This window comes from Xylaria bambusicola (assembly GCF_022495145.1).
Source record: "Xylaria bambusicola strain CBS 139988 unplaced genomic scaffold F5B22scaffold_14, whole genome shotgun sequence".
In the NCBI taxonomy this organism is placed as follows: domain Eukaryota; kingdom Fungi; phylum Ascomycota; class Sordariomycetes; order Xylariales; family Xylariaceae; genus Xylaria; species Xylaria bambusicola.
Window position 1 is genome coordinate 290861 of NW_025953567.1, and position 24654 is coordinate 315514.

At 48.3% G+C, this 24654-nt stretch overlaps 7 protein-coding genes across 7 annotated transcripts; 4 read left to right on the forward strand and 3 right to left on the reverse strand.

Moving 5' to 3' along the window:
- Nucleotides 1-106: 106 nt before the first annotated feature.
- Nucleotides 107-2077, reverse strand: F5B22DRAFT_601277 (uncharacterized protein). The gene is made up of 3 exons (XM_047974593.1): nucleotides 1668-2077; nucleotides 612-1599; nucleotides 107-551 (listed from the first exon to the last, which is right to left on the reverse strand). Exons 1-3 carry the CDS (start codon nucleotides 1992-1994, stop codon nucleotides 382-384), a joined length of 1485 nt encoding a protein of 494 aa, XP_047832080.1. The 5' UTR covers nucleotides 1995-2077; the 3' UTR covers nucleotides 107-381.
- F5B22DRAFT_601278 (uncharacterized protein) lies at nucleotides 2078-3339 on the forward strand. The gene has a single exon (XM_047974594.1). The coding sequence runs from the start codon at nucleotides 2426-2428 to the stop codon at nucleotides 2831-2833; it is 408 nt and encodes a 135-aa protein (XP_047832081.1). The 5' UTR covers nucleotides 2078-2425; the 3' UTR covers nucleotides 2834-3339.
- Nucleotides 3340-8071: 4732 nt separating this feature from the next.
- Nucleotides 8072-9246, forward strand: F5B22DRAFT_86800 (uncharacterized protein). Its single transcript, XM_047980641.1, has one exon. The coding sequence runs from the start codon at nucleotides 8124-8126 to the stop codon at nucleotides 8940-8942; it is 819 nt and encodes a 272-aa protein (XP_047832082.1). The 5' UTR covers nucleotides 8072-8123; the 3' UTR covers nucleotides 8943-9246.
- A 771-nt stretch (nucleotides 9247-10017) lies between these two features.
- On the forward strand, nucleotides 10018-12124 carry F5B22DRAFT_635483 (cytochrome P450; the record flags this gene model as incomplete). Its single annotated transcript, XM_047977152.1, has 8 exons — nucleotides 10018-10228; nucleotides 10281-10363; nucleotides 10418-10472; nucleotides 10528-10934; nucleotides 11112-11462; nucleotides 11518-11625; nucleotides 11689-11855; nucleotides 11950-12124. The coding sequence occupies 8 exons, from the start codon at nucleotides 10018-10020 to the stop codon at nucleotides 12122-12124; spliced, it is 1557 nt and encodes a 518-aa protein (XP_047832083.1).
- A 660-nt stretch (nucleotides 12125-12784) lies between these two features.
- F5B22DRAFT_601288 (heterokaryon incompatibility protein-domain-containing protein) lies at nucleotides 12785-15087 on the reverse strand. The gene has a single exon (XM_047974595.1). It carries the CDS (start codon nucleotides 14933-14935, stop codon nucleotides 13031-13033), a length of 1905 nt encoding a protein of 634 aa, XP_047832084.1. The 5' UTR covers nucleotides 14936-15087; the 3' UTR covers nucleotides 12785-13030.
- A 1673-nt stretch (nucleotides 15088-16760) lies between these two features.
- On the forward strand, nucleotides 16761-18526 carry F5B22DRAFT_86928 (SPFH domain/Band 7 family protein). The gene is made up of 2 exons (XM_047980642.1): nucleotides 16761-17322; nucleotides 17459-18526. Exons 1-2 carry the CDS (start codon nucleotides 16826-16828, stop codon nucleotides 18216-18218), a joined length of 1257 nt encoding a protein of 418 aa, XP_047832085.1. The 5' UTR covers nucleotides 16761-16825; the 3' UTR covers nucleotides 18219-18526.
- Nucleotides 18527-24620, reverse strand: F5B22DRAFT_86936 (endosomal peripheral membrane protein). Its single transcript, XM_047980643.1, has 6 exons — nucleotides 24330-24620; nucleotides 24166-24232; nucleotides 23723-24103; nucleotides 21037-23675; nucleotides 20771-20984; nucleotides 18527-20723 (listed from the first exon to the last, which is right to left on the reverse strand). The coding sequence occupies exons 1-6, from the start codon at nucleotides 24405-24407 to the stop codon at nucleotides 18835-18837; spliced, it is 5268 nt and encodes a 1755-aa protein (XP_047832086.1). The 5' UTR covers nucleotides 24408-24620; the 3' UTR covers nucleotides 18527-18834.
- Nucleotides 24621-24654: the final 34 nt, after the last annotated feature.

Below are 24654 nucleotides of genomic sequence, written 5' to 3' on the forward strand. Positions count from 1 at the left end.
TGGCGTAACTAACTAAAAAGTACACATCCATATGTACTGTACTTGTAAAGCACGCCTATTTGTAGGCCTGGGGCGGGTAGTGATATGGTGATATAAGAGGATGTAACCGTTTTCTATTCCGTTTATTATATCTACCTATTAACCTATGTATTAAGATGTTCTGTTGGCGTTGGCCTACTGCCCAAGTCCGATATAGTCACACAATTAATTGATCGAAAGGTGAATAATTAGTAACTTGCTTGTTTGAATAATGCTCGGTGGATATATATATATATATATATAGTGGCGGTTAACTTAGGCAAAGTGTACAAGGCGTAGTACCCCTTCTAAAGCCCCCAAGTCTACGCCAGGCGTTTTGTTATCTAGTTGATATGTAATTGTCTATTGGCCAGGAGCGATCAGTCTGCCTTCTTCACGCGCACTACGCTTCCAACCACCGGCATAGGCCTCGCCACCGTTCTCGGCGGCAAATTTCTGCATTCTTGCCTCTAACTCGGGTCTGAAGTGTCGGATCAGACCTTGGATAGGCCATGCAAAGGCCTCGCCGAGAGCTACACTGACATTAGTATAACATCACTTTAAGCCTACGTTAAATATCAATCCTCACTTACCGCAGATAGTGTGGCCTTCGACTTGCTTTGTAAGCTCTTGGAGCATGTCAATTTCTCTTTCACGGCCTTGGCCTTTCTCGAAACGGCTCATGATCTGCTCTGTCCACTTGCTGCCTTCACGGCAGGGTGTGCATTGACCGCAAGATTCGTGACGATAGAAGTGAGATAACCGGGAGATAGCTCGGACGACATCGGCGCTCTTGTCAAGAACGATAACAGCTGCTGTACCCAGACCAGATTGGTTGTCCTTCAGTCCGTCAAAGTCCATGATTTGGTCATCGCAAATATGTTTAGGCAGAATAGGTGTCGATGATCCACCGGGAATGACGGCGAGAAGATTGTCCCAGCCACCCTTTACACCACCACAGTGCTTCTCAATGAGTTCTCGTAGAGGGATACTCATTTCCTCCTCAACTGTGCAGGGGTTATTAACGGCACCAGAAATACCAAAGAGTTTTGTTCCTTGGTTTCGCTCTCGGCCGAAGCCAGCAAACCAGGTACCTCCTCTTCTGCAAATCGTAGGAGCCACGGCTACTGTTTCGACATTGGCTACAGTCGAGGGGCAGCCGAACAGACCGACAGCGGCGGGGAACGGGGGCTTTAGACGGGGCTTGCCGGGCTTGCCTTCGAGTGACTCGATCAGGGAGGTTTCCTCGCCACAGACGTAAGCACCAGCACCACGGTGAATATAGACATCGAAATCGTAACCTGAACCGCAGGCGTTCTTTCCGATCAAACCGTCGGCGTAGGCCTCGTTGATGGCGTGTTGGAGGACGGCGGCTTCGTGAATAAATTCTCCACGAATATAGATGTAGGCGGCGGTGGCGTTCATTGCCCGTCCAGCCACGAGGCATCCTTCGATGAGCTTGTGGGGGTCCTTTCGCATGATCTCTCGGTCCTTGCACGTTCCCGGTTCGCCTTCGTCGGCATTGACCACCAGATATCTCGGCTTAGTATCCTTGTCCCAGTCCTTGAAGTTCATGAACGACTATTTCCATTATTCTTATCAGTATATTCTTGACATGTACTTGTTGTGGGGGAGCGGCGAAAACGCACCCATTTGAGGCCGGAGGGAAAGCCAGCTCCACCTCTGCCTCTTAGACCGGAGGCCTTGATCTCACCAATGATCCAATCGTGGCCCTTCAATATGATCTCCTTCGTTTTATGCCAATCGCCCATCTTCTTAGCGGACTTGAGGTCGGGAGGAAAGCGGCCGTAGAGGTTTTGGAAGATGCGGTCCTGGTCTCGGAGACCGCCATAGGTGCGTTTCGGCGAACCCTCTTGGACAGTCGCGAAAGTCCGGGACTGCGAGCCGGCGGGGAGGGCGACGCGCGACAAAGCCTTCACAGAGGCTGCCGACGGCGTAGTGGTCCTGGACAGCATGGTGAAGGTGGGATTGGCGCTCAATTGAGCAGGGAGAGGGGAGAGTCCAGTGGCGATGAGAGTGCTAAGGAGGACTTGAACGACGTCGAGTAATTGATCTGAGGCACTTGTCGAAGGCTCCCAAATGGCGACATCGTGATTGGCCCAGGGGAGCTTGGAGTGGAGACCCGTGGCAAGCAAAGCTTGTCTGGGCCACTGACATCGCTTCCCGGGTTAGCTCGGGTTAGCGGGTATCGGCCTATCGGGTACATACCGATTGAAAGCACATTGTCCTGCAATGCTCGCCCTCCTATTGTTCACGAACAAGTGTAGGTGCTACAGCGTTAGCATGAGCTGTTCGATGATTTCGGGACTCGAAGCAGCTATGAAGACTGATATCGCCTATTTATGAGCAGGAGGCCTAACAAGGAACAAGCCCAACGTCGCGTACCATGTCGTCTTCCACCAAACGACAATCCGTTCTCCCGCGTGTCCAATCTGGTCCTAAGGCACCCGTCAACTTCTCTTCCTCGATCACAATTGCCGATTCTGCGTTATTAACCGGCAACCACACCATCAATATCAGCTCCGAGTCTGTAGTCCATCCACGCGCGAAGCTCGACTCAGCCAATGGCAGGATTACTATTGGTCGGAGGTGTATGGTTCACGAGCGAACGAGTATCGGAGCAGTCTCAGCTGACCCAACGCCGAGCGAATCCCGTGATGGGGTCGTAATAAGTGACTACGCTACAGTTGAAACCGGAGCCATCATCGAGTCCGGAGGTACCATAATTGGTGAGGGATGCCAGGTGGGTGTAGGGAGCCGGGTCGGCAAAGGTGCACAGTTAGGGAAGGTTTGATGGCCTCATTGTGCAAAAGCTCTATCTACCTTGCTGATATGTGCGTCACAGCATTGCGTCTTAACACCAAAGAGCGTGATTGCTCCCGGAGAAGTGGTACCCGACTTCACTGTGGTTTACTCGAACGGCACGAGACGACTCGATAAGCGTGGCATAGCAGACTTGAAGAACAGGGCTCAGTCACGGCAGATAGAAGTTCTGAGGAAGTTGATACCCAGCAATCCGGCGAAATTTCAATAGTGATACCCACGTCTTTCCCCCCTTCTTTTTTCTATCTATATAGAACAGCAGCTTAAGAGACCAATTCTTAGCTGCTCCTATTTTTGCAGAGACTGGCGAGTTTCTTGTCAAGAACACAGAGACTAGTTTCAGTAAAACTCTTCCCACCTGCGCTACAACCGAAGTATTTGACTATGATCTGAAAGACCCACTGCTACTCGTCCAACCAGCTAACAACACTACCATATGGCCGCTTCAGCTGACCGTTGAAGCTTTTGGTAATCAAAGTGAGTGATGGATCTCCACAGCCTAACATCGAACCGTTCCAGCAGTTTATGAGTTGCTCTTGGATCTTATGATCCTGTTCAATGTGTTCTATTATACATCAGCCTTTAAGGCTATGATTTCAGCGACAAGGATGGCTCACCTGGCTGATTGAACTTCGCGCTGACCTGTGGAAGAAAGATGTCTAGAGACGCGAGCCTCTTATGCTAATGCTGCCTCACAAGGGCGGAATATTCTTCCAATGTAGTAACTAGAAGGGACATAGATTCCATAGCATGCTATTTATATGCTATGAGAAGCTTGGAGCTCCACGAGATGGCTGTAGCCTAACTATTATATGCACTTCTTAGTAGGCTAGCCTCTGGTGGCTATCTTTGCTTTGGCCTCGATCACCTAAGATAGTTGATGATATTTGCCAAGGTGTGACAGTATCCACTGATACGCTATCGGAACATGACTGCGTTCAATAGTTCGGGCATAGTTCGCCCAGCATCCGATATCTTCTTTTGAGATATCGCTCTAGTGCTAGTAATTACAAGGATTCAACTACCTTGAACGCCTCTATTTTCTTTCCCGTCGGAGCACATAGAAACGCCGAATCCGCAAGAAAAAAGGCAAGATGCATATTAATTGGTCTCTAGCTGCAGGGCTTCTATTATCAGGAGCGCACGAGGCACATGCTAAACTCGAGCCAAATTACACATCTCCAGCGGGAGTTAAGATCTTCAACCCGGAGAATTTCTTCGATGTTACTGGGCCATGGAGCCTTATGTCACAGGCTGGAGATACATTATACATCGCGGGTACGATCTGATGCTCAGCTCGATACGCACCAGGGTAGACTGATGAAGTGCGATAGGAATGAGGGGCATCTACCCGTCAAACAGCACGCTGGCGCCGGTCGGCATGCCACGAGTGCGACAAGCTTATCAGAACATGGCTGCGCTAGCCGATATGGCCGGAGCAGATATCACTTCGTGCACAAGACTGGTTGTCTATGTTACAGACATGTATCGGTATCGCCCGATGTGCAACGAGGTGCAGGTCGAGCTTTGGGGAGATGGTATGTGTCTCTCAGCTTACAAGGCATGCTATATTTAGAGACGGTGGATTATTAATTTTTAACTCTCATCTAGATCCAAACAAATATCCACCTCGCACCATCATTGAGGTCGATCGATTAAACGATGATGATATAGTTGAGGTGGAAGGGACTTTTTGGCTTGGGGGTAATGGCAAGGAGTCGTGCGGGAATTCCAAATAAAGAAGCGCGTTTTGAATGAGGCATCATATAAGTTCCAGAACAACTGTAAATCATAAAATAATAATCAACATTTGGCTTTCACTACTGTTGCCATGAAATGTGGCAACATCATTTAATTTCAAGTTCAGCCCCCCAGTAGACTTTTCATACGAGGGCCTTTGTCTTGGCCGTCTAGTTGATCTCATATAGTGTGTCAATGGTTGAGCTTAGTATAGATAGTATCGATGAGAATAGAGCGGAAGGATACCCCTCAACCTGGTCGACCAACTAATCCATAAACCCGAAGCACCCAAGTGACTGGACTGGCTATCATCAATAGTTCTTCTGTTGATTTGTTCGTGATAATCTTTCGATGATGGTTGGTGGCTGTTTGTTCAGCTTAGAGCAGGGATCATGATTTAGATAGTCACACGCTCGTTCCATTACAACGTCGAACCAGCAGCAACTACTATTTCGGATTAGGACAGGCAAGCCGCTAACTTGAAGAGTGATTTTAGAGCATATTCTTCGTAATATACATTAGACCATTGCATAGACCTTGACGTTGGAGATGCAACTGGGCACTTATATGAGTACTTTTATAGCGTTCATCGGGCACCAATGGTACACAGTTGATAGTGGGAATAACCAGGATTAATCAACCTAATTAGCTCCCTGATTTAGTGTCGAGCCATACAACCGGTAACCAATCAAGGATTCAATGACCCATTCTATCAATACCGTCCCTAAGCGGCTCGAGCTGTTGGTTCTCACCGTTGGCCGAGCCCCACGGGGAAGGCTGATGACCATGCCGTGGCCTTCATGCCACAGCTAACATCTAAGCTGTGATTAAATGATGTGTGAGATTGGTGCCTATTGACATGAGATACGGACCCTTGCAAACCAAAAGTACCAACATAATATTCCCTGCAGATATGGACATCTTGTGGTGTAAAAGATCGCTTCTTAGACGCCGCGCCAGTTTTACCCTGTTAGGCTTTACAGTGTGATTAGAGCGGCTTGATTGGTTAACATACTATGCTAAAAGCTTTTGGCACTCAGGGATATGAAAAGTTCTCTCTCAAGGACTACAGCCTGTGGACGTCTACGTCACTGCTGTCTAAAATCTGCTGATTGGCTGGCTTTGTGGGCTACAAGATGTGTGAACTGCGACTATAGACAATTGCTTGCGTATTGTTGCGGCGAATTTTAAAGGCGTCAGTTATGGTACGTTAGCTAAAAATAACAATATTGTGATGTAGACGTTTGAGAATGACAAATATACAGGTAAGCCGCCAGCTTTGAAATTATCGTTGCACCTTCGGATTGTCGCACATACACCTGCATATGGACCGGATCAAAGCGTTTGATTTCATTGTACTTGAAAACATTTCTTAAGAAAAAGATGAAGAAGCCGAAATAATCAATAAGTCATAAATACGCGGATATCATGTAACAATGATGACCACCGTCTTGTCCGCAGTCACAGCTACACATATTGCAAACACATTGTACAATGCTTCATCTTTGCCATAATGACAATGAAAAGATACGCCTAATTATTGTTTGGCATCATACTTTAGATCTTGCAATGATTAGTCGTCGGATTTTCGGCTGTGTTTCAGCTTTGTCTTGAGAGCATGCTTAAAATCGGAGGGAATATCAAAGCAGTTCAGGAGGTGCTACCACTTCCCGGGTTAATGGCGCCACTGGAAATTTCTGGATATTTGCCTCTGTCATCGCTCAGGCTGATCCTACCCATGCAGACGATGCAACATAGAGGAGCCTTAGCAACTCTTTAGGGGAAAGGGCATACTGAGATTATCGGAATACGTAGGCATCAGGAGCGATATTTTCTTAATTAGCCTTTATTTCGCTATAAGGCAATACCCTGCTATGACTGCCAAGGTCCGTGTGAAATTAGTCCTTTCATTTGATATTGGTGACTCTAATTATGACTTACATGAGATTGGACACACTCATTTGAACTTTTGAAGTCGCTGCACTGCGCTGTATCTGGTAACCTAGTGAATAGTAAAGCTACTAATATTTTCACATCTGTTGACCAACTGTGAGGACCGCAACCATCTGATAACTGTTGTCATAATTAGGTTTTGAAGGCTTCGAGTCTAGACTAAGGCTATATACAGCCACTTTCTTTCTTATAGCCCGATATCAAAGTTTATACCTAAGTTTGGCTTAGCCGCCAATACTGAGAGCGTATATGTTTCTATGCCGGCACGATGAGTCGACAGGTGCTTTCGCACCAAATATTTCAAACTGAGCCTGTTTAAGTTTGAAGGAAAAGCCAATATGATTGGGTTGCTGTTACTTGCTAGATCAATGGGGCTACCAAGACGACCATGGTACTGTGGAGGTTTACCTCCGCCGTCACCCAAGCCGATACAAGATGTGAGAAGCTTCGGGAATTTTTTGAGAAGGGCCTGGAATGAGGTTGTCCGGGGTTGCTTTCTTTAACAAAGAAGGGGCATGTGTGCTCATTAGCAGAATTGACAAAGCGTTAAGGCGGGCTCAGACAGGCTTAATTATCTTGGACAATTGGCGTTTGAGCACCCAAGACAAGTTCTCTACGAACGAAGAAAGCCCCTTTCGGCGCTTAGACAGTACCATGGTAAGGCAGAAGATTTGCCGGTTTCCGACAGGTTATTGAAGGGTTTGAGGGATGCCTATCTAATTATAAGAACTCTACACTCTTAGGGCTAGATGGCTTGGTAGATCTGCGACTTGATCCTAAGCGCCGCTCGTGCGCGGGATCGGTAAATAGAAGCTAACAGATACACACATTCATATAGATTTCACGGTCCTTTTTATTAGTTCCGCATCCATTCCGCATGTAGACAACCGCCTTTGACCAGATATACCAGCATAAACCTGGCCATTGCACACGTCGGTTGACCTTCTATCCCGACGACTCCGCCTCCCCTGCTTTGTCTTTGACCAAGCTGATGCTCGAGCGGCTGAGAGTCATTACTATTACTGTATCCTCGCTCCACCTCGGCTGCCTAAAACGGCAACTTCTGTATGGATGTCCCTGCTTACATTTTTAGAATCACGATTTGGACAAGCTGGTCTGACATCTGGGGTAATTATCCTTCTCTAGATTTCTTCGGTATATTATCTAATCGCCCCGATCTTGGTTCGGGATGTTTTTTCCGGAATGGCACATGATTTGAGACACCAACACGAATCTTACATGGCGTCACATTCGGCAACCTGCGGCCCATTTGTTCATGTGAGAGGGTAAAATGGATATCTCATTAAGAGCGCAACCATTTTCCCACGAAGTTAATCAAGGTTAATTAGCCTTAATTGATGGGAACCATACAAAGTTGTTATATGTGGGTGTGTTGCGGCCAGCAGGGCAAAGCTCGCGGACCTCACTTTGGAGAACCGACATGTGGAGATATGTACATGTAAATCAATGCAACTCTGACAGACAGATACCATTGACAAATAAACTATACAACCAGGTTAAATACGAAATGGCTCCATGTTAATTAAGAGCGCAAAACGGGAAGAACAATGATGAGTTTCGTTTCATCGTGTTTCAAGGTGACGATAACTTGGTTACCCAGACTTTGCAACATGGTTGGTCCTTGCCTGCCAAACAAGGTTACAACCAGCTACGGCTGTAACATTGCAGTCAGATACCCCCCACGGCTATCTACGTTCCAATGCAGTCTATGGATGTCAAATGGAAGGGATCAACGCAATTGTGCTTACGTAAACACTAAGCCGCCATTCTACAGATCTGTGGAGGTAGTTCGTGATAATGCCGACGGAAACATGCTGTCGATTGTTGTCTACCGCTTGAGGCTAGTATCTGGTGAAGAAGCTCTTGAGCCACTTAACCAAGGTGTCAGGTACAACTGGGATAATGTGCAAGGATCATCAGCATTATGGGTTTGCGCTTCGAGGGCTTATACCTGTCCGTTCTCCATACAGTGTACTGGCTTTCTAACATTCCACAGACCCTCGCCGGAGATCCTAACCAAGGCCGCTCGTGAAAGTAAGCAGGGACTTGAAGCTTGCTTGGCGGGAACAGGTCATAAAGTGACAGCTGCACTGCTTAATTGCCATGAGACACTTTTCAATCCCATGGTGGGACTCTTTTTGGAGCGATCTTGCCATCTCTCCTCTTGCAATCCAACTTTTGGCTGTGTCCCTCGTGCCATGGGCCCTCACATAGTCAAGGACACGGGTAGGAACCACTCCACCTTCAGCGGATGTGCTATGCGCATCTATCTTGACTTAGAACATTCGCCGACCTGCTCACGCTTATCCCGAGTTCCTGTCGTCGCATTCTCTGCCTCGGATGGCTTCAAGAGTCTCAATTACTAGATCCTTTCTGTGGTTAGGCGCACAGACGGTACGCTGCAGCCTGCTTAGGAGAAAAGAGAGTCCCGGATGCCAACATCGTCGCATTTTCACTACTCATAGGCATGATTGACACACCTGGAGTCTCCACATGTTGTATAAACCCTTGGGGCTATTCCCATCTAGATTTTGCTCGCATCGAGGCTGGCCCGCTGCTACTTTTCTTCTATTATGTACTCCAATGACCCGGATGCGGTACGTAGTCTAACTAGGTATCCTAGTAGCCATTCACCCATCTACTTGGATCCGATAGGAAACCGTGCTTGGCGTGTAACGTATCGGGCAATTCCTCTTCTCAGCTGAGGTGCCGCCTTTGCGCTCTGGTCTGCGTCGTCGTATTGCCTCCCAATATCAGAAGTTTTTTTTGCGCGCCCGCATTGGCTGCGTGACGTAGGACCGTCGCTCATAGGCGTCCAATCGCAACCGAAACCAGAGCTGCCTGCATCACTTCTACATCATAGGTATGTCCGAAGGGTAGTATGCCGCATGTTGCGTATTACAGCTAATTAGCCCAGCTCTCAGAACAAACAACCTCGTGATGGAGGATTGCAAGAAGATGCCAACAAAAATAATACCAAGTCCTAGACACTCCACTCCGGTGTCATGTGCTCATTGTTAGGAATGCGATGCAGATGTGGTGAGGCTTATCCTTGTGCTTCCAACATTGTACAGATAGCGGCTGTGTACTGTTGGTGTGTAGATATGTGTGTTAGTCTGCTGGGGGGTTACTATCAGCGATTGGCGTTCGATGACGCCGCCGGTTGATGTTCCCTGTCGTCCGTGCTGAATGACAGCCCTCGTACATTGCCCCGGATGCCTGATTGACCCTCGATCCAGTGGGATGTTGCACGTATGTATTCCTGAATATGTTGGGACTGGTTATTGTGAGTATGCTTTCTTTTGGGGGGGCAACCTCCGAGTCTATGATCCCCCCTGTCGTACCACAAGATAAATGCTGCCGCCGCCTCACCATACGATTCCCTCATGTCCTCCTAGGATCATAGCTCTTGCTGGACGACTGGACTACTAGCACACCAAGATGGCGAACTCAACGATTTTGGTATTGCTTTCTTCAGCGGCCTTGCTGTATCTTATCAGCACTCTAATTTATCGTCTTTATCTTCATCCTCTAGCGAAATTCCCGGGTCCCAAAATAGCGGCTGCAACTGGCTGGTATGAAACATATCACGATCTCAAGAACCCTGGAGGGCAGTTCATGTATAAGTTGCATAAGCTTCACAGTACTTATGGTAAGGCAAACGTTACCATGCCCCATAATTGAAGTCTAAGAGAGAAAAATAGGTCCCATTGTACGAATTAGTCCTGCTGAGATCCATGTTAGTGATTCGGCTTGGGTAGACACGTTACTAGTCAGTTCATCTCAAGTAAGAGGAATTCAAACAGCAATCCTAGTGTCGTGGATAGCTAATCAGCTACAGGGTATTCGAGATAAATATGTGCCCGCAGCCAATCAAGCAGGCACCCCAAAAGGAGGTAACTATTCGACTAGCCCCTTCGTGGACAACAAAAAGCCAACCTAAGTATTTAGTATTCGGAACAGCTCTTCACAATACTCATCGAAGACGTCGTGCTGCCCTCAGCCCCTTATTCTCTAGGTCCTGTGCCATCAGGGCCGAGGGACTCATATACGACAAGATTGACCTGCTCCTTGAACGGCTCGACATCCAGATTGCCCGCGATGGATATGCAGAGCTGCGCACCCTTTTCATCTGCCTCGCTACCGATGTAGTATATCAATACTGTCTTGGACATTCATTTGACCTACTCGATGATGAGGTGAAGGGGAAAGAGTGGCATGATTCCATCCGTGCGTTAGCCAAGATAATCCCTTATACCAGGCAATTTAACTGGATCATCCCACTTTCACAAAAGATCCCGGTTTCATTCATGAGAATGGTTTCCTTGAATATGGCCAGAGTGGCAGCAATGCACCATGTAAGTCCCACGATGCCCATCCCTGCTTGATACACATAATTCTTTTCAGTACTTGTGTTCCTCTTGCGTAACATACACCCTGTTTCAAGCATACAAGATCCTTTTGACTCTCTTTACCACATTTATATGCTTACATATCATGAAAGAACTCATGGCTGGTTTACTAACACTCAACAGGACATGGAAGTTCAAGCCTCACAAGCTGTCGCGGAATACGAACAGGACGAGAAGAGCGGTCTAGACTCATCGTCTAGTCGCAACCCTAAAGAAAGGTTTGCAGTATTCCGCGCCTTGTTGCAACACACCGGGTTGCCTCCGCATGAGAAACGCTTCAACCGGATCTCACACGAAGCTGTTACTCTATTAGCAGCAGGGGGCGAGACAACAGCCAGTGCCTTAACAACAGCAATCTACTTTATTCTTGCCGATAAACAAAATGTTCTCCCAAGATTGCAAGAAGAGGTTGACTCAGTTATGTCTGGTGTTTCGAGACCATCAGTTGCTGATCTCGAACGTTTACCATGGCTGGTGCGTTGACCTAGCTCCTGCTCTCATCACTTTATATATTGACTGTATGTAATAGACTGCTGTCATAAAAGAGGCCTTGAGAATGAGCACAATAACGGCGAGGTTGACCCGTGTCGCTCCAGACGAGGTCTTACAATACAAGGATTGGGCATTGCCGGCAGGGGTAAGTCGACCATTGCAGAAACTTTGATCCTGATACTGGAAGCGCTAACAATACTCTTCACAGACAGCAGTGAGCATGACACTTCGCGAGATCTCCTTCGACCCAGAGATTTTTCCTTCGCCCATGGTGTTCCAGCCCGAGCGCTGGCTCCCAAGCAACCCCAACCTAGACAGATGCAACCGGTATTCTGTGGCCTTTAGCCGGGGGAGTCGCATGTGTATCGGTATTAAGTAAGTCAAAGTGTCTACTACATCTGTCCTTATGTAGCAGAAGTCTCCTCTAACCCATGTTCTTTATCAACTTGATCTAACTTACCTTGTCTAGTCTGGCTCATGCCGAGTTATACATTGCCATTGCGACCTTGATTCATCGTAGGCGGTTTGAATTGTATGATACTGTACGGGAGCGAGACGTTGATTTCACTCGAGACTTCTTCGTTGGTGAAACCTCGGCTGCTACCAAAGGTGTCCGAGTCAATTACGCAAAGTCATGGGAGTGAAAACTTCTAACTGCATAGATTTCAATAGTTCGCACTTATGGACTGCGTCATATTCATAGGAAACTGTTTATGGCGGGTTTCGGGTTTTGCTTTTCCTTTTCCCTTTTTCCCTCTTATTTTCCTTTAATCATGTACGAAGGGTGTAACTCCTGAGGTGCGTGTAAGATGTCGTACTGGAGTAGAAATAGTGGGTGTTGGGGTCATTGCTAGGTACAGTTTCTTTTCTGGGAAAATACGACTCCGAGGACTTGGTATGAGGGGTGGTATGGCTTTCGTCTACGATTGTTCATGGATATACTTTTTTTCTTTTTAGACACGACTTATATGATAGTGTAGTTACAATGATGTAATATGCCTTGAAGCCAACAGGTATTAAAATTGGCCAAGAAAATATGCATCTTTTGCCAGAAACTCAATGTGAATTGTATATGTAATTGCCATTGGTGATCAAAGTCTAAATATTCCGATAGCCTACGGGCATTAAAGTCTTTAACCTATCCTAAAGTATCAAGCAAAGGTGAACTTTTCCATAATAAGCTTTATGCTACGAAACAGTAGTTATGCCTTTATTAAGATTCATTTATATTATGAAATGCTTTATACGTGTGAGTAAAAACCGATGCACCGGGTACTCAAATACCTAGTTGTACTGCTATATATGCCAACAATACGGAATGGATTCCTATCAATTAAATCTCTAGTCTCAAATTTCACACAATGTTTGTGGCGGATCGAGTTTAATTTGACGAGTGGTCCCAATTGCCACGCATCATCAAACTCATAGCTAGCATCGACATAGACGCCCTCAATTCCAGAAAAGAAGTAAAAGAGTAGTATCCCTCGGCTGGAACGAGGCAAAGTAGACTCAATCAAACTCCGAATTAATGAAATGTCTGAATCCCGAGCTCATCGAACCATGAACTCCTCTAGATCTCGCTGCTTCCAAATCTCGGAAGCAGCAGCGGTATCCTCAAAATCGCCCACACAGAGTCCATCGATATACGCGGTTCCGACTAGCTTATAAATGTTCGGTTGCTTCCCCGCGCCTTCTTCGTGCGTTGTAAGAATAATTAGGGACAATATCTTTAGGCATAAGACCACGATGTCGCCATCTTGAACATGCTGCGAAGCTATTCCGAAAAATCCATTCTGCGTGACTATCAGAGTCTTTCCTTTGAGATATGCTAATATAGTATCCAAGTCCCTCAAGCTCTTGTCCTTTTTCCACTCTGTGAGCGTGAGCCGAGAATGTGCCCAATCATTGAGAACTGTTGTGATGTGGTTGAAGACTTTCTCACGGTCATAGAGACCTTCAGGTGCGCAAGCGTAGCTCAGTCTCGCCTGTAGGTTCTCCGACATTCTTAAGGAGGTATTATTCAAATCACGACAGAGAAGATAGGATGGCTCCATCCGAATTTGTCGAATTTGAGCTGCGCATGCGTCGTCTTCAAAAGAAAACCGGCATGTTACGTTGCACCTTTCCCACCTTTTCCCCCAGAGACGAAGTGTCCTAAGATCAGCAGTTACCTTTGTCCTGGATAGTCCATGGAAATGATCGATAGGGCCAGCATACCTATTTTTTTCAATTTCTGGAGAATCACACTCAGGATCAAAGTCAGGTACCCAGGATGGAATTGAGTCATCAGTGAGGTGACCGTCCCTAGGCCCAAAGAGATTAAGAATACTCTCGCCCGTCGGTTCGTTGTTCACGATATACGCCGTTGTCTCTAGTGTGATCTGCCAATATGGCTTTGTGTAGTCTGCCGGATAAATGTCCGCAAGAGCCGGACATAAACCATAGAGCGCAAAGATCCTATCGGAGGGGTTGGAGCATCTATTCCGACGCGTTCGTACCATTAAGACCAAAAATCGTTTCTCTGGGTGTAGACTGCGTGGGGACGTATGCATATGCACGTAGGCGCCGGCATATATGTTCTCACAGTTGATAACTGACCATACGTTCTGCAATCCTGCTGCGATAGCTTCCAACAACTCTGGATTTCGCTCGATATACCTGCCACCTTGCGGGCTTCTGACGAGCTGCTGGGTTTTTTCCCAAGCCTTAACGCTTCTATCCCCAAAGAATTCTGACAAATTTTCGTTCCATATTATGTGCTGGACAGCCTGGTCGCCGAAAAGACAGAGCAGCTGACGTGATGCGAGTTGATACTCCTGAAAAGTCCACATGCGAGCCCAGTAAGGATTGCCAAGGAAGTGAACAAACCCTGTGAGCCCCTGCACCACTGCCAGACATTTTTCAAATTTCGCCCTTATGGAAAAGAGAGCTCTTATGTTCAAGTTCAACCAGTACCAGGATTTGAAGGTGAAGGACCTTAAAACGTATGTGCGTACCAAAGACTCCGCGACTTCTACATTGGGATCTGACGGCCCCAGCCATGCTAGAACCCTATAAGCACGGGGATAGATAAGGTGCATCCTCCCCACCTGGACGTTTTTCTCATCGATATCTTGTTGGTTGATGCAGATGGCGTCGACCCATAACACACGTGTTTTCTTAGATTTCCGTAGGGCTCGAAGGGCAGCCTCCAAGTTCACTGTTGCTTGGAACGGTTGGTCGTCGACTATGATCTCTCTGGTATCCTTTGGGTCTCCCCAGACATAAGACAAGGCTTCGAACTTGGGATTTTGGTCAAATGTGACTGTTCGAAGTGTGCATCGTATCTCGTCGGTAGAGTGTCCTGGGTGTAAGCCAAGCAGCCGGATTTCGGACCCGTCTGGTTTCAGTGGTGTTCGAGAAGCCATGGTGTGGTCCCGTGAAATCGAATGTGTGTCGCTTGAGCAAGTCCACATTCATAATATGGCAGTCCAGGGAGTCTCGTCAATTAGAATGTGAATTGGCGAAAAGAGGACACCAGGTTCACTGCGTATGTGATTACCGTGGTTGCATTCACGCTGCGCTACCCCCATCCATTATCAAGCATAGGTACCTACCTACTGGGGGCTCCTAATTTGAATCCCCGCACCAATAATTCATTCAGCTTTTGCCTGCAAAAGGGTTGGGCAGAAATGCTATGGCCAAATTCACCGAGAAAGTTACAAGCAATTAGGCAACCGTTTGATTGGCAGATTTTCACCAAGTCGTCGCATGAAACCCAATCCCCACACTGAGCTCTAGCCGAAATCTCACAAGCCTTGTGTGATTGGTGTATCGTAACGTAGGTATTTACACTTAGTTTGGTGGCAAGTATTTGGTGTATGTACCTACAGCAGTATGAAGTGTAACAACTCTGTGACAACTCAGATGAAGTCAACAAGACCTAGGATAGGAAATCGTCTAGTAAGAGGTTATCAGCCTCTCAGAAGAAAAGGGAGTCCAAAAAGTTTCTTCGCTTCAACTACATTCGATTCAAGAGGGCCACCTAGGGATAAAACCCCCCCTCCTAAGAAGGGCATGTCTCAGGGGAAGGTTGAATGTGCAGTTGTATTAATGTTACACGTGTAACCTCTGTACTAGCTGAATATGCAGTTCGCCTTGCACTTCGGCCGTACGAAGGACCTTTGCAGGCTGTTCATGATCTTTCAAAGACATGCAGGCAATATTGGGAAGTGAGGTTATAATTATAGACTTCACTTCTTGAAACAGACCCCAGAGACCTAGGCGGTCTGGGCTGGCAGACCAATTGTATATAGAGTTAAGCCAAGCCACCAACAGCCGAGAAGGAGTTGGTTGGTCAAGGACTTATGCAGCCCTAGTTGATCATTATCATCTGAATTGCCTAGATTCCAAGCCCAGTACTCCTGCCCTTGTTATAGACGAAATATCGACTTCATGTGACGTTGCACGAATGAGTGTGACTTGAGCGGCATTATTACAAAGACCAACTAGGAGGGCTTATGGTGATCCGGAAGAGAAGTTGATCAGATTAGCGGCGGTGTTGTTCGCAGCACGGCACTGGACGGTCCCGTTTCCAGTAGTAGGGTGCGTTGTGGAGTCAATAGGGCCGGGTGGTGATAGAGACGGAATAGAGCCAAGACGGACACTAAGTAGGGAAGAATAGGCGGGACCTCGGGAGGTGCCCCGATCGTGACACCGCCACAACGCCACAACGAGTCACTGAGCCACACCCTCATACCTCTGCTTTTACTTTTTACCAGAGCCTTCCAAGGTTGTTCCAGTTGATATATAATATATAGAATGGTAAACTAAACATGTTGCACTGGGAGTGTACGATAGGCAATTTTCCTTTCTCTATTCTTCTGGCTTTCAATAGTTGAGTTTTCTCAGAATATAGGGCGTTATTCATAAAAGAAAACGCCTCTGAATTGATCGGTCAACAGAATCAATCACACCTGGGCATACTTTTACTGTACCTAGGTACACAGTAATGAAGGTCGATTGTGTTGGGCGGCTTCTGTGAGATCTAGGCACTACGCCAAAAGATTATCTAGAGTACGAACCATTATTTGAATGCTTGTATCAAATCTAAATAGCTTCTTGTTGTCAATCACCATCCATTTAGTGTTGAGGACTGTATATTCGAGAGAGGCTACCTATCTACATAGGTATCTGGGTTGGCAGTGCTGTACCTGCAGGTGGGACCCGCTTGTTAATCCCTAACCGTGCGCCGCGCCTGGAGAGATGTCATCATTGTAGTCCTAAGCTAAATTCTGCCTGCGATAGCCTCCCACGCCTCAGCTCCTCTCCTCCGACAACCATCCCAACCACATCAGCAACGTGCCATGTCGTCGCTGAGCAGAGCAGACAAGGCCCTGCGGCCCGCCATACGGCGAGGTTTGCTCCAATCCGCTCGTAATCCCACCGTGTCCTCTACCGTATCCTCACCTTACCTCCGAAACCTCGCACCCTCTCTCGCGCTCGGTGCACAGCGAACGCTACACAGCACGTCAAGATCCCTCGCACCGGCCTCGTCGGGCAGCAGTTTCATGGGCCCCATACCGCCGTCGTATTTCCAGCGTCCCTCTCTCCCCGCAAACACCATAATTCGATTCGTCCCACAGCAGACAGCATGGATAGTCGAGCGCATGGGCAAGTTCAACCGCATCCTCGAGCCCGGCCTTGCCATTCTCGTCCCCTTCCTTGACCGCATCGCCTACGTCAAGAACCTGAAAGAAGTCGCAATCGAAATACCGAGCCAGAGCGCCATAACAGCCGACAATGTGACGCTAGAGCTTGACGGTGTGCTGTATACACGTGTCTTTGACGCCTACAAAGCGAGGTGCGTTCTTAACCTACCTCCGTCCTGATATGAAGTGCACTAGGAAGTAAAGGAAGATATCGAGAGAAGTGGCAAGAGAATTGAAGAGCCATAAGATTGGGAGCATAATCATTCTAACACTGAGTCCATTCAACAGCTACGGAGTCGAAGACGCCGAGTACGCCATAAGCCAATTGGCTCAAACAACCATGCGCAGCGAGATCGGCCAACTGTCCCTCGACCACGTCCTGAAAGAGCGGGCCGCACTGAACACCAACATCACAGCGGCCATCAACGAGGCGGCCCAAGCCTGGGGCGTGACCTGCCTGCGGTACGAGATCCGCGACATCCACGCGCCCGAGGGCGTCGTCGAGGCCATGCACCGCCAGGTCACGGCGGAGCGGTCGAAGCGCGCCGAAATCCTCGAGTCCGAAGGCCAGCGCCAGAGCGCCATCAACATCGCCGAGGGAAAGAAGCAGAGCGTCATCCTCGCCTCCGAGGCCCTGCGCGCCGAGAACATTAACCGCGCCTCCGGTGAGGCCGAGGCCATCCTCCTAAAAGCCAAAGCGACCGCCGCCGGCGTTGACGCCGTAGGAGCCGCCATCGCTGCGGGCGGTGCCTCAGCACAAGGCGCCGTGTCCCTCTCCGTCGCCGAGAAGTACGTCGACGCCTTCGGCAAGCTCGCGCGCGAGAGCACCGCCGTCGTAGTCCCCGGTAACGTGGGCGATATCGGCGGCATGATCGCCACGGCGCTCAGCGTCTACGGCAAGGTCGGCGACGCCCAGGGCCGCTCCATGGCCAAGCAGCTGCTGGAGAAGAACGGCGCGATCGAGGCGGATAAGGCGAAGGGCCAAGAGCCTGAGAGCATCGTCGACTCAGTCGTGCGCGAGTTCGACAGCACGACCGCCAAGAAATAAAGTGATCGAGCGAGCGAGCTAACTAGTCCTTGACTACTGTTTAGGAGATCATGAATAGGTGAAGGACATGTACCCAACTAGGTTAGAGGAATCCAACGGTACGCCCCTCTATGTAAACTCTACACTCTACCATGAGCAGGACGAGGCCGGCTCCTGTATAACTACATCAGAAGGAGATGGCACATTAAACATCCTGGAGATAATCCAGGATGGGCACGAGAAAAAGGAATCACCTAGGCATTGAACATGGCACCAGACGACATGGTAGAGAAAAAAAAAAGGACATATCAATCATCACCAATCGGGAAGCCATCTATTTCAAGTCTTAATTGACACATGTATTTCTACCACAAAAAAAAGAACAAAACCATGACGATAGCTATGTACCTCACACCACTCGTGCATTTCCCATAGGGAGCAAGCCAGGAGTCTCCTCATTGACAAAGAATGCCCATTGCTCCTCCCTTCGTAATCAATAAACTCTATAACGATGCAGTACAAACTTTCATCTAAATATACTCTAAACACTAGTCAGTCCATACTCAGTTTCTAGGCCCGGTCCATGTGTATATATATAAGAATCCTTTCTCTTCCTCTTTCAATGCGCATGTATGTATCACATCCCTAGTTCGACGCCGACTACTTCCAGAGCCTCTGTCAACAGCTTAGAAATAGAGGCATCGCCGGTGTTACCAGCGACTCTAGTGGCGCCGACAATGAGCGGGTAGAGCCGGAGCAAGTGCTTCCTTCCGTCGCTCTCGACGTTGGGCGTGTCGGGGATAGCTTCCGGCTCGCTCTTGAGTTCGATTAAGCGCTCTAGTATCCGGGCTAACTCCCTGCGTTGACTGAGAGGCTGCGGCATCCGGCCGCGAAGGGGCTGGTCCGCGACATACGTGCGTAGCGTCAGAGCAGCTCTCAAGATTAGATATGGCGCCGCTGTCCTCGCGAGTCGGATTCTGAGCACGCGAGAAGGTTCCGAAGCAGCGCTGCCGGAAGATGGCGTTGGCCTGGCTGTAGATGGCTGGATAGTGGTCTGTGGCTCTGCGGTTGTATCCTGGCTCGCGACAAGGGAGAAGAGCTCATCTAGACAAATATACGACATTTTGCTACGTTTTGATGGTGGAGGGTCAATGGTACGACCACGCCGGGTTTTATAGAGGTTCGATAATCCAACCATGTCACCTCCCTCGTTTCCGTAAATGAGAGAGGACTCAGCAGGCGCTGGCGCATGAATAATGGACATGCGGAAAAGGTTTTCGGCAAAGAGTTTTCGCGTCTTGTCCGGAACAACTTCTGCGCCCAATGAGGGGATTATCAAGTTTCGTAATTGCATAAACGACGTAATATCGAAATCTTCGTCATCAGAGATGTTAATCTTATCAGGCGGCGCCTCGCAGTCTGCTTTAGATATACCATTCGTAATGATAACAAGGATTTGCCAAATATCTTGTAGCATGGCACGAGGAATCTCAAGCGTTACGAGGTGGCTTATGGTGGCTCTTAGAATAGCTATAGCCGAGTTTGTTGCCTGTTTCCAGGGTTGCTCTGACTTGGTGATAATGGGAAACTGGTACTTGAGCTCAATAGGTTTCGATAAAGCCGCCAGCGCTGTCAGTAAAGAGCCATTATTATAAATATCAGTGTCTGACGCATGTGACTGTACCAATGTTTGTAACATCACCATGCTGGCTTTGGACATAGCGACATATGTCCTCTTCTGCGTGGTACGTTCAGTTGCAGTGGTGTCGCCATCAGTAAAAGCTAATGAGACAAATTCGGAGGTCTGGGTGATCAAAGCAGAGGGCGCCCCAGGAATATCGGTTCGAATCATCTTAAGAACATCTAGCACTTGTCCCTGTAATGGCGTGGCATGGTCAATGTCTGCAATAAATGCACCAGGCGCCGCCGTTCGCATGACGTCGCGCAGGAGCGTGAGCATGCGGCGAATTCGCTCAACTGTTAGATCGTCTTGTATCAAGCGGTATACGTCACGCAAGGCGGCGACATAAGCTAGCAAGCAGTTCTGGTTATCTAGGGGTTTATCCGTTGTCTCCAGATTGGTTACGGGTATGCCGCGAGACCACAGATCCCACGCGAGATCTATGGTCGTTTTATTGAAATTTTGGTTTGAACCGGTCTGACTATGGGAAAGGATTTGCGTAAGAGCTTTGAAGGTCGCTGTACTGATTTCCAGCACATGGAGGTCTAGCAATGTTGCGAAATGGCCCAGCAGTTGTTGCCAGTAGGAATTGAAAGTTGGATGGACAGTGAGAACATCTAGATAATTTGAAAGCAGACTAGAAATGCCGTTGAGGACGACAACTGCCGTATCATGCCATTCGTTCCGGGTCTTTTCGTTACACTCAGCATCATTGAGTGCTTGCAATTCAGTTTCAATGGAAGCCATCAAACGAAATATCACTGCTTTAATGCAGATGGACCAGGCTTCAGGAGAAAGCTGGTCGCCGTACGCATCAAAAATTCGTAAAAGTGTTTGGATTGCACCTGTGGGTGTTAGTACATAAAGATAGAGTTGTGATTGTGGATCATACTATTTCTCAAGTCTAATCTGTCGTTGATGGTCACATTCGTGAGTCGGATAAGAAGAAGCATCCAAAGAGCGGCGTCTGAAGATGCATTCTCAGCATGCGAGGCCTTCTCGACTAGAGAAGCTTCATCGAAATCGCCGACGAGGTTATTGGTAATGGGAAGTGCTTTGTTCTTTCCCGAGAGAAAGTTGGAGAGATCCCAGAAAAATGTGACTGTCTGTGTAGATGAGACATTAGAATAACTCAATGCATGATCGTCTGAGACTTACTGTCAATGCAATATTAAGGTCATCGTCTTGAGAGCAGAACTTGTACAGGGTATCAACGAGAATAAGGAAACATGATTTAGGTAAAGAAGACAAGAAGTCCGAGCAGACGAGCTGCATGGAGCTAAATGCAGAGCGTATCAATTTGGAAGATCGCGTAGCTAGCCCTTGCGGCGCTGGGCGTTCATCGGAGCTGTCGTCAGCAGCAAATCTTCTCGGAATAAAAATGGTGCCAATAATCTCGAAAATGACACTCCACCCACTAAGAAGCGATTCTCCGCATTCATCGAGAAGATCCTTTAACCCTTCCAAGATAATCTTGTGAATATCAACATCGGTGGCATATGTGGTTACAGAAGCCACTCGATTCTCTTCTTCCAAGGGGACTAGAGAAGCGCGAAGAGTTTGTAATACCCGCAACTGAACTCGCGCCCGCGTCTCGTCGGTTTGACCACTTATTGCTTTCACAGCATCCAGCATGAGTCTCACTAGAATGTCAGCCCCCCGACTTCTCACCGGGGCAGCTATGCCGCTGGAGCTGAGGACCCTAACGAGTTCAGAAGTAATCTGATTCCAGCCTGATACATCCGGGGCATATAGAAGCAGTCTCTCGAGGTTTATGACAGCCAAGTCGCCGATCTTAGCGAGTGTGAACTGATCTTCTTGGCTAGCTCCAGACGGGACAGTGGTTGAAAGACCGGATAACTTCCTATGCTGCGCGCTTGGCGATCGCACTCCTGCAGCGGGTGAAGCAGGGGGAAGTGGAGAACGAGGTTGAACCGATGGTTCTGATGAAGGTCCCGGATGATGTTCTAGAAGGTGGCAAACGGCTGTGGCTATTTCGACAAAGGCATCGTTTGGAAAGTCAACGGTGCTTTCCAGAAGTCTCGAAGCAGCCGTTTCCACGGCTCGTATCTCCGTACTGAAACTAGCTAGCAGTCCTGCGGCCTCAGCCTCAGCTGCTGAATCAGAGACTTTGGCCACTATTGGGATCTTCCCAGGAGTCTTTCCATTCGTAAATAGCACAAAATCAGCTTGTTGCAAGGTTTCCAGAATAATTGACCATGAGGAACTGAGCGTGGGTCCAAGAGCAATGCCCAAATTGAGCAGTGCACGCATGCACAACAAGTTGCGAGTATTGATTGTTTGTGGTATACTGCTCGCGTCGAATGAAGCCTGTCTCTGCCTTTCACCTGCGACACCCACTGGAGTCACCAGATTCTCTACACTCAATAAGCCCCTGGCATTTCCAAGAATGGAATTGGGCGTCTCGGTAGTCGGACTGGGTATATGGGACTTCGAAGAGCCAGTGTTGAGGCAAGCAGTGAAAACATTGGGCGGCACAGCTGCTTTGCCCAGCGTTGTGAGAAAGGCATCTCGTGGGGTGGTGAGTTGCAAAAGTCCGGCGACATGAGCGAACTTTTGAAACGCTCGCACGAGACCATGGTAATACTCCGAGTCCAATGCAGCGTATAGAAAAGTTGAGCAGGTGGCAAGGATAGCAGGCCAGCACTCATCGATGATGTCGGCACATGTTTTGACATCAATATATAAAGGATGATCTTTCAACGCTAGCGGATTAACAGGTACAGGGTTCTTTTTGAAAGACGAAGATCTGTCAAGGGAGGTCGCGCTCATGCTCTTCTCCAATCCAGTCTTTGTGCTATCCGCGCTGCTTGTTTCCGTTGGCGCTGGCGAGTCTCTACCGGTGTCTGAGGGTTTCGCCCCCCTCTTGCGAGAGCGAGCATCGCCAGGTACTGTGAGTGGTAATATGAACTTCGCTAGACCTTCTGATAATGAAGTAATGCAGGATAGCGTAAGCGCATAGATGTAAGATTCAGGAATGCTGGGAGGATCCGTCTTATCCAGCTGGTCTATGCAAGCAACTCTAACGGTACTCCATTGAGAGCTTATGCCAGTATTATGACCTTCGTTTACAGATCCACCAATAATCCCTGTAACACCACTCGACTCAAGCATAGCTTGATCCGAAGATGCCCCCATGTTGGCATACGGATCTGCAACAGGAATCGTGGATTGATGGCCGAGTCCTATGACCGCTGGCTTCTCGGTGCTCACACGGACAAATGTTGCTGTCAAGCTTTTGAGTATGCTCCTGCCTCCCTGGCTGTCATATAGTCTAAAGATGCGCCTCATCAGCGCAGGCTCAGCGAAAATACCTCTGAAAACCTCCATGCACAAAGCTCGTCTCCAAATCACAGTATCTTGATCTAGCAACTGAGTCAAGGCATCTAGAGCATCTCCACCCTCAGATGGCAGAATACTGAGATGCTTCTTGAGCAAGGTGTACAAGATGCGCACCAGCCGGACGGACGTAGCAAAGTCGGGCTTTCCACTTAGTGTTTTGATAATGAATGGCATGACCCTGGTACGAAGGATGTAGGCTTGTTCGGCATGTGCCAGGAAGAGGCCGGCATGTTGACTCAAGACCGATTCTATCAACTCTAGGCCAAAGGTTTGCGGGAGCCCGGTGAAACGCAAATATTCAGGTCGATGATTTTCCGTCATTAAGCAGATGTCCTTGAAGACGCGATGCGCGTCCATTGCAGCTGCGCGAAGCTTGACCGTTCCACCATTGCCCATAGGTGCTTCGCCAGCAACTTCTGTGCCCGATGTCGACTCTATATTAGGTTAACTTGATGGAACCTGCGATAGTAGAATGACTTACTATCTTCAGTTGCGACCTTTTCAAAGACGGTCATGATAAGCTGCTGGAGGGTAGCGGCAGAGGTGTTACTGACGACGCCATTCTTACTCGTCTGTAAGATAAAACAGATATTGAGAGCCGTAACGAGTAGGTCACCTCTGATATCATTTGCGTAGTTTTGCAACAGAGTGGGCAGGGCCTGTAGAATCTTGAGCTGGACATCTAAGCCAGCCGAGGTAGCCTCACGAAGAGCTTCTAGCACGGGGCTCAGCTTAGACCATGGCAAAGCACCCACGAGGATCAAACGTGAGAGGCACACGATGGCGATGCCTGTGAATTTGGCATTCTTGGTACCGCATGCGATGATGAAGGGATTGACAAAGCTCACTCTTTGCGCGAGTTCTATGCGAGATGGTAAGCTTCGAGTTGTTTGGACGGATAGTCCCTTGCTGGGATCGACGTACCAGCTGCCAATGAGGCTTCCGAGGTAGACCGGATGCTTTTCAGTTCATCGAGAGACTTCTCGGCTGCCTAGTGACGGCCAGGTTAGGTGTGGCTCCGACGGACTGGTTGACGACTTTATTTTTCAAAATTGCATACGCTATAAGGATGGACCTGTGTTACATACCTGGCGCAAATCGTTATGTTTGCGTTTGCTCTCCTGAATGAGATTTGCCAGCTCGGTAGCGAGCAGCTGCGTGGTCATCTTGGCCAAACAGTGGTTCTAGCGTCCCTCCATCTAGCGAAGGCCGATTCGCCGACGTGGACGTAGAGGTGTTGTTTTATTCAGCTGCCTTTCGCACCGAGGTGAAGACTTGCAAGGCAGATGTCATCCGGTCAGGATTTATATAGATAGGTACACGTCGATAGATGGCTGCTTCATGTACGGCCGTCGACGGGTGGTCTTCTGAGAAGGAGGTCGAAGCTTGTTGCCAGATTCGGCCTTTAGACTA

What these genes read in the sequence shown, in the direction of transcription:
- F5B22DRAFT_601277 (XM_047974593.1), bottom strand. Translation starts at nt 1,994, where the DNA reads ATGCTGTCCAGGACCACTACGCCGTCGGCAGCCTCTGTGAAGGCTTTG. An exon ending in TTCCCTCCGGCCTCAAATGG is followed by an intron (nt 1,600 to 1,667) that starts GTGCGTTTTCGC and finishes TAATGGAAATAG; the next exon opens with TCGTTCATGAACTTCAAGGA. An exon ending in CGAAGGCCACACTATCTGCG is followed by an intron (nt 552 to 611) that starts GTAAGTGAGGAT and finishes ATGTCAGTGTAG; the next exon opens with CTCTCGGCGAGGCCTTTGCA.
- F5B22DRAFT_601278 (XM_047974594.1), top strand. Translation starts at nt 2,426, where the DNA reads ATGTCGTCTTCCACCAAACGACAATCCGTTCTCCCGCGTGTCCAATCT.
- F5B22DRAFT_86800 (XM_047980641.1), top strand. Translation starts at nt 8,124, where the DNA reads ATGATGAGTTTCGTTTCATCGTGTTTCAAGGTGACGATAACTTGGTTA.
- F5B22DRAFT_601288 (XM_047974595.1), bottom strand. Translation starts at nt 14,935, where the DNA reads ATGTGGACTTGCTCAAGCGACACACATTCGATTTCACGGGACCACACC.
- F5B22DRAFT_86928 (XM_047980642.1), top strand. Translation starts at nt 16,826, where the DNA reads ATGTCGTCGCTGAGCAGAGCAGACAAGGCCCTGCGGCCCGCCATACGG. An exon ending in TTTGACGCCTACAAAGCGAG is followed by an intron (nt 17,323 to 17,458) that starts GTGCGTTCTTAA and finishes TCCATTCAACAG; the next exon opens with CTACGGAGTCGAAGACGCCG.
- F5B22DRAFT_86936 (XM_047980643.1), bottom strand. Translation starts at nt 24,407, where the DNA reads ATGACCACGCAGCTGCTCGCTACCGAGCTGGCAAATCTCATTCAGGAG. An exon ending in AACATAACGATTTGCGCCAG is followed by an intron (nt 24,233 to 24,329) that starts GTATGTAACACA and finishes GGCCGTCACTAG; the next exon opens with GCAGCCGAGAAGTCTCTCGA. An exon ending in ACCTTAATATTGCATTGACA is followed by an intron (nt 20,985 to 21,036) that starts GTAAGTCTCAGA and finishes TCATCTACACAG; the next exon opens with ACAGTCACATTTTTCTGGGA.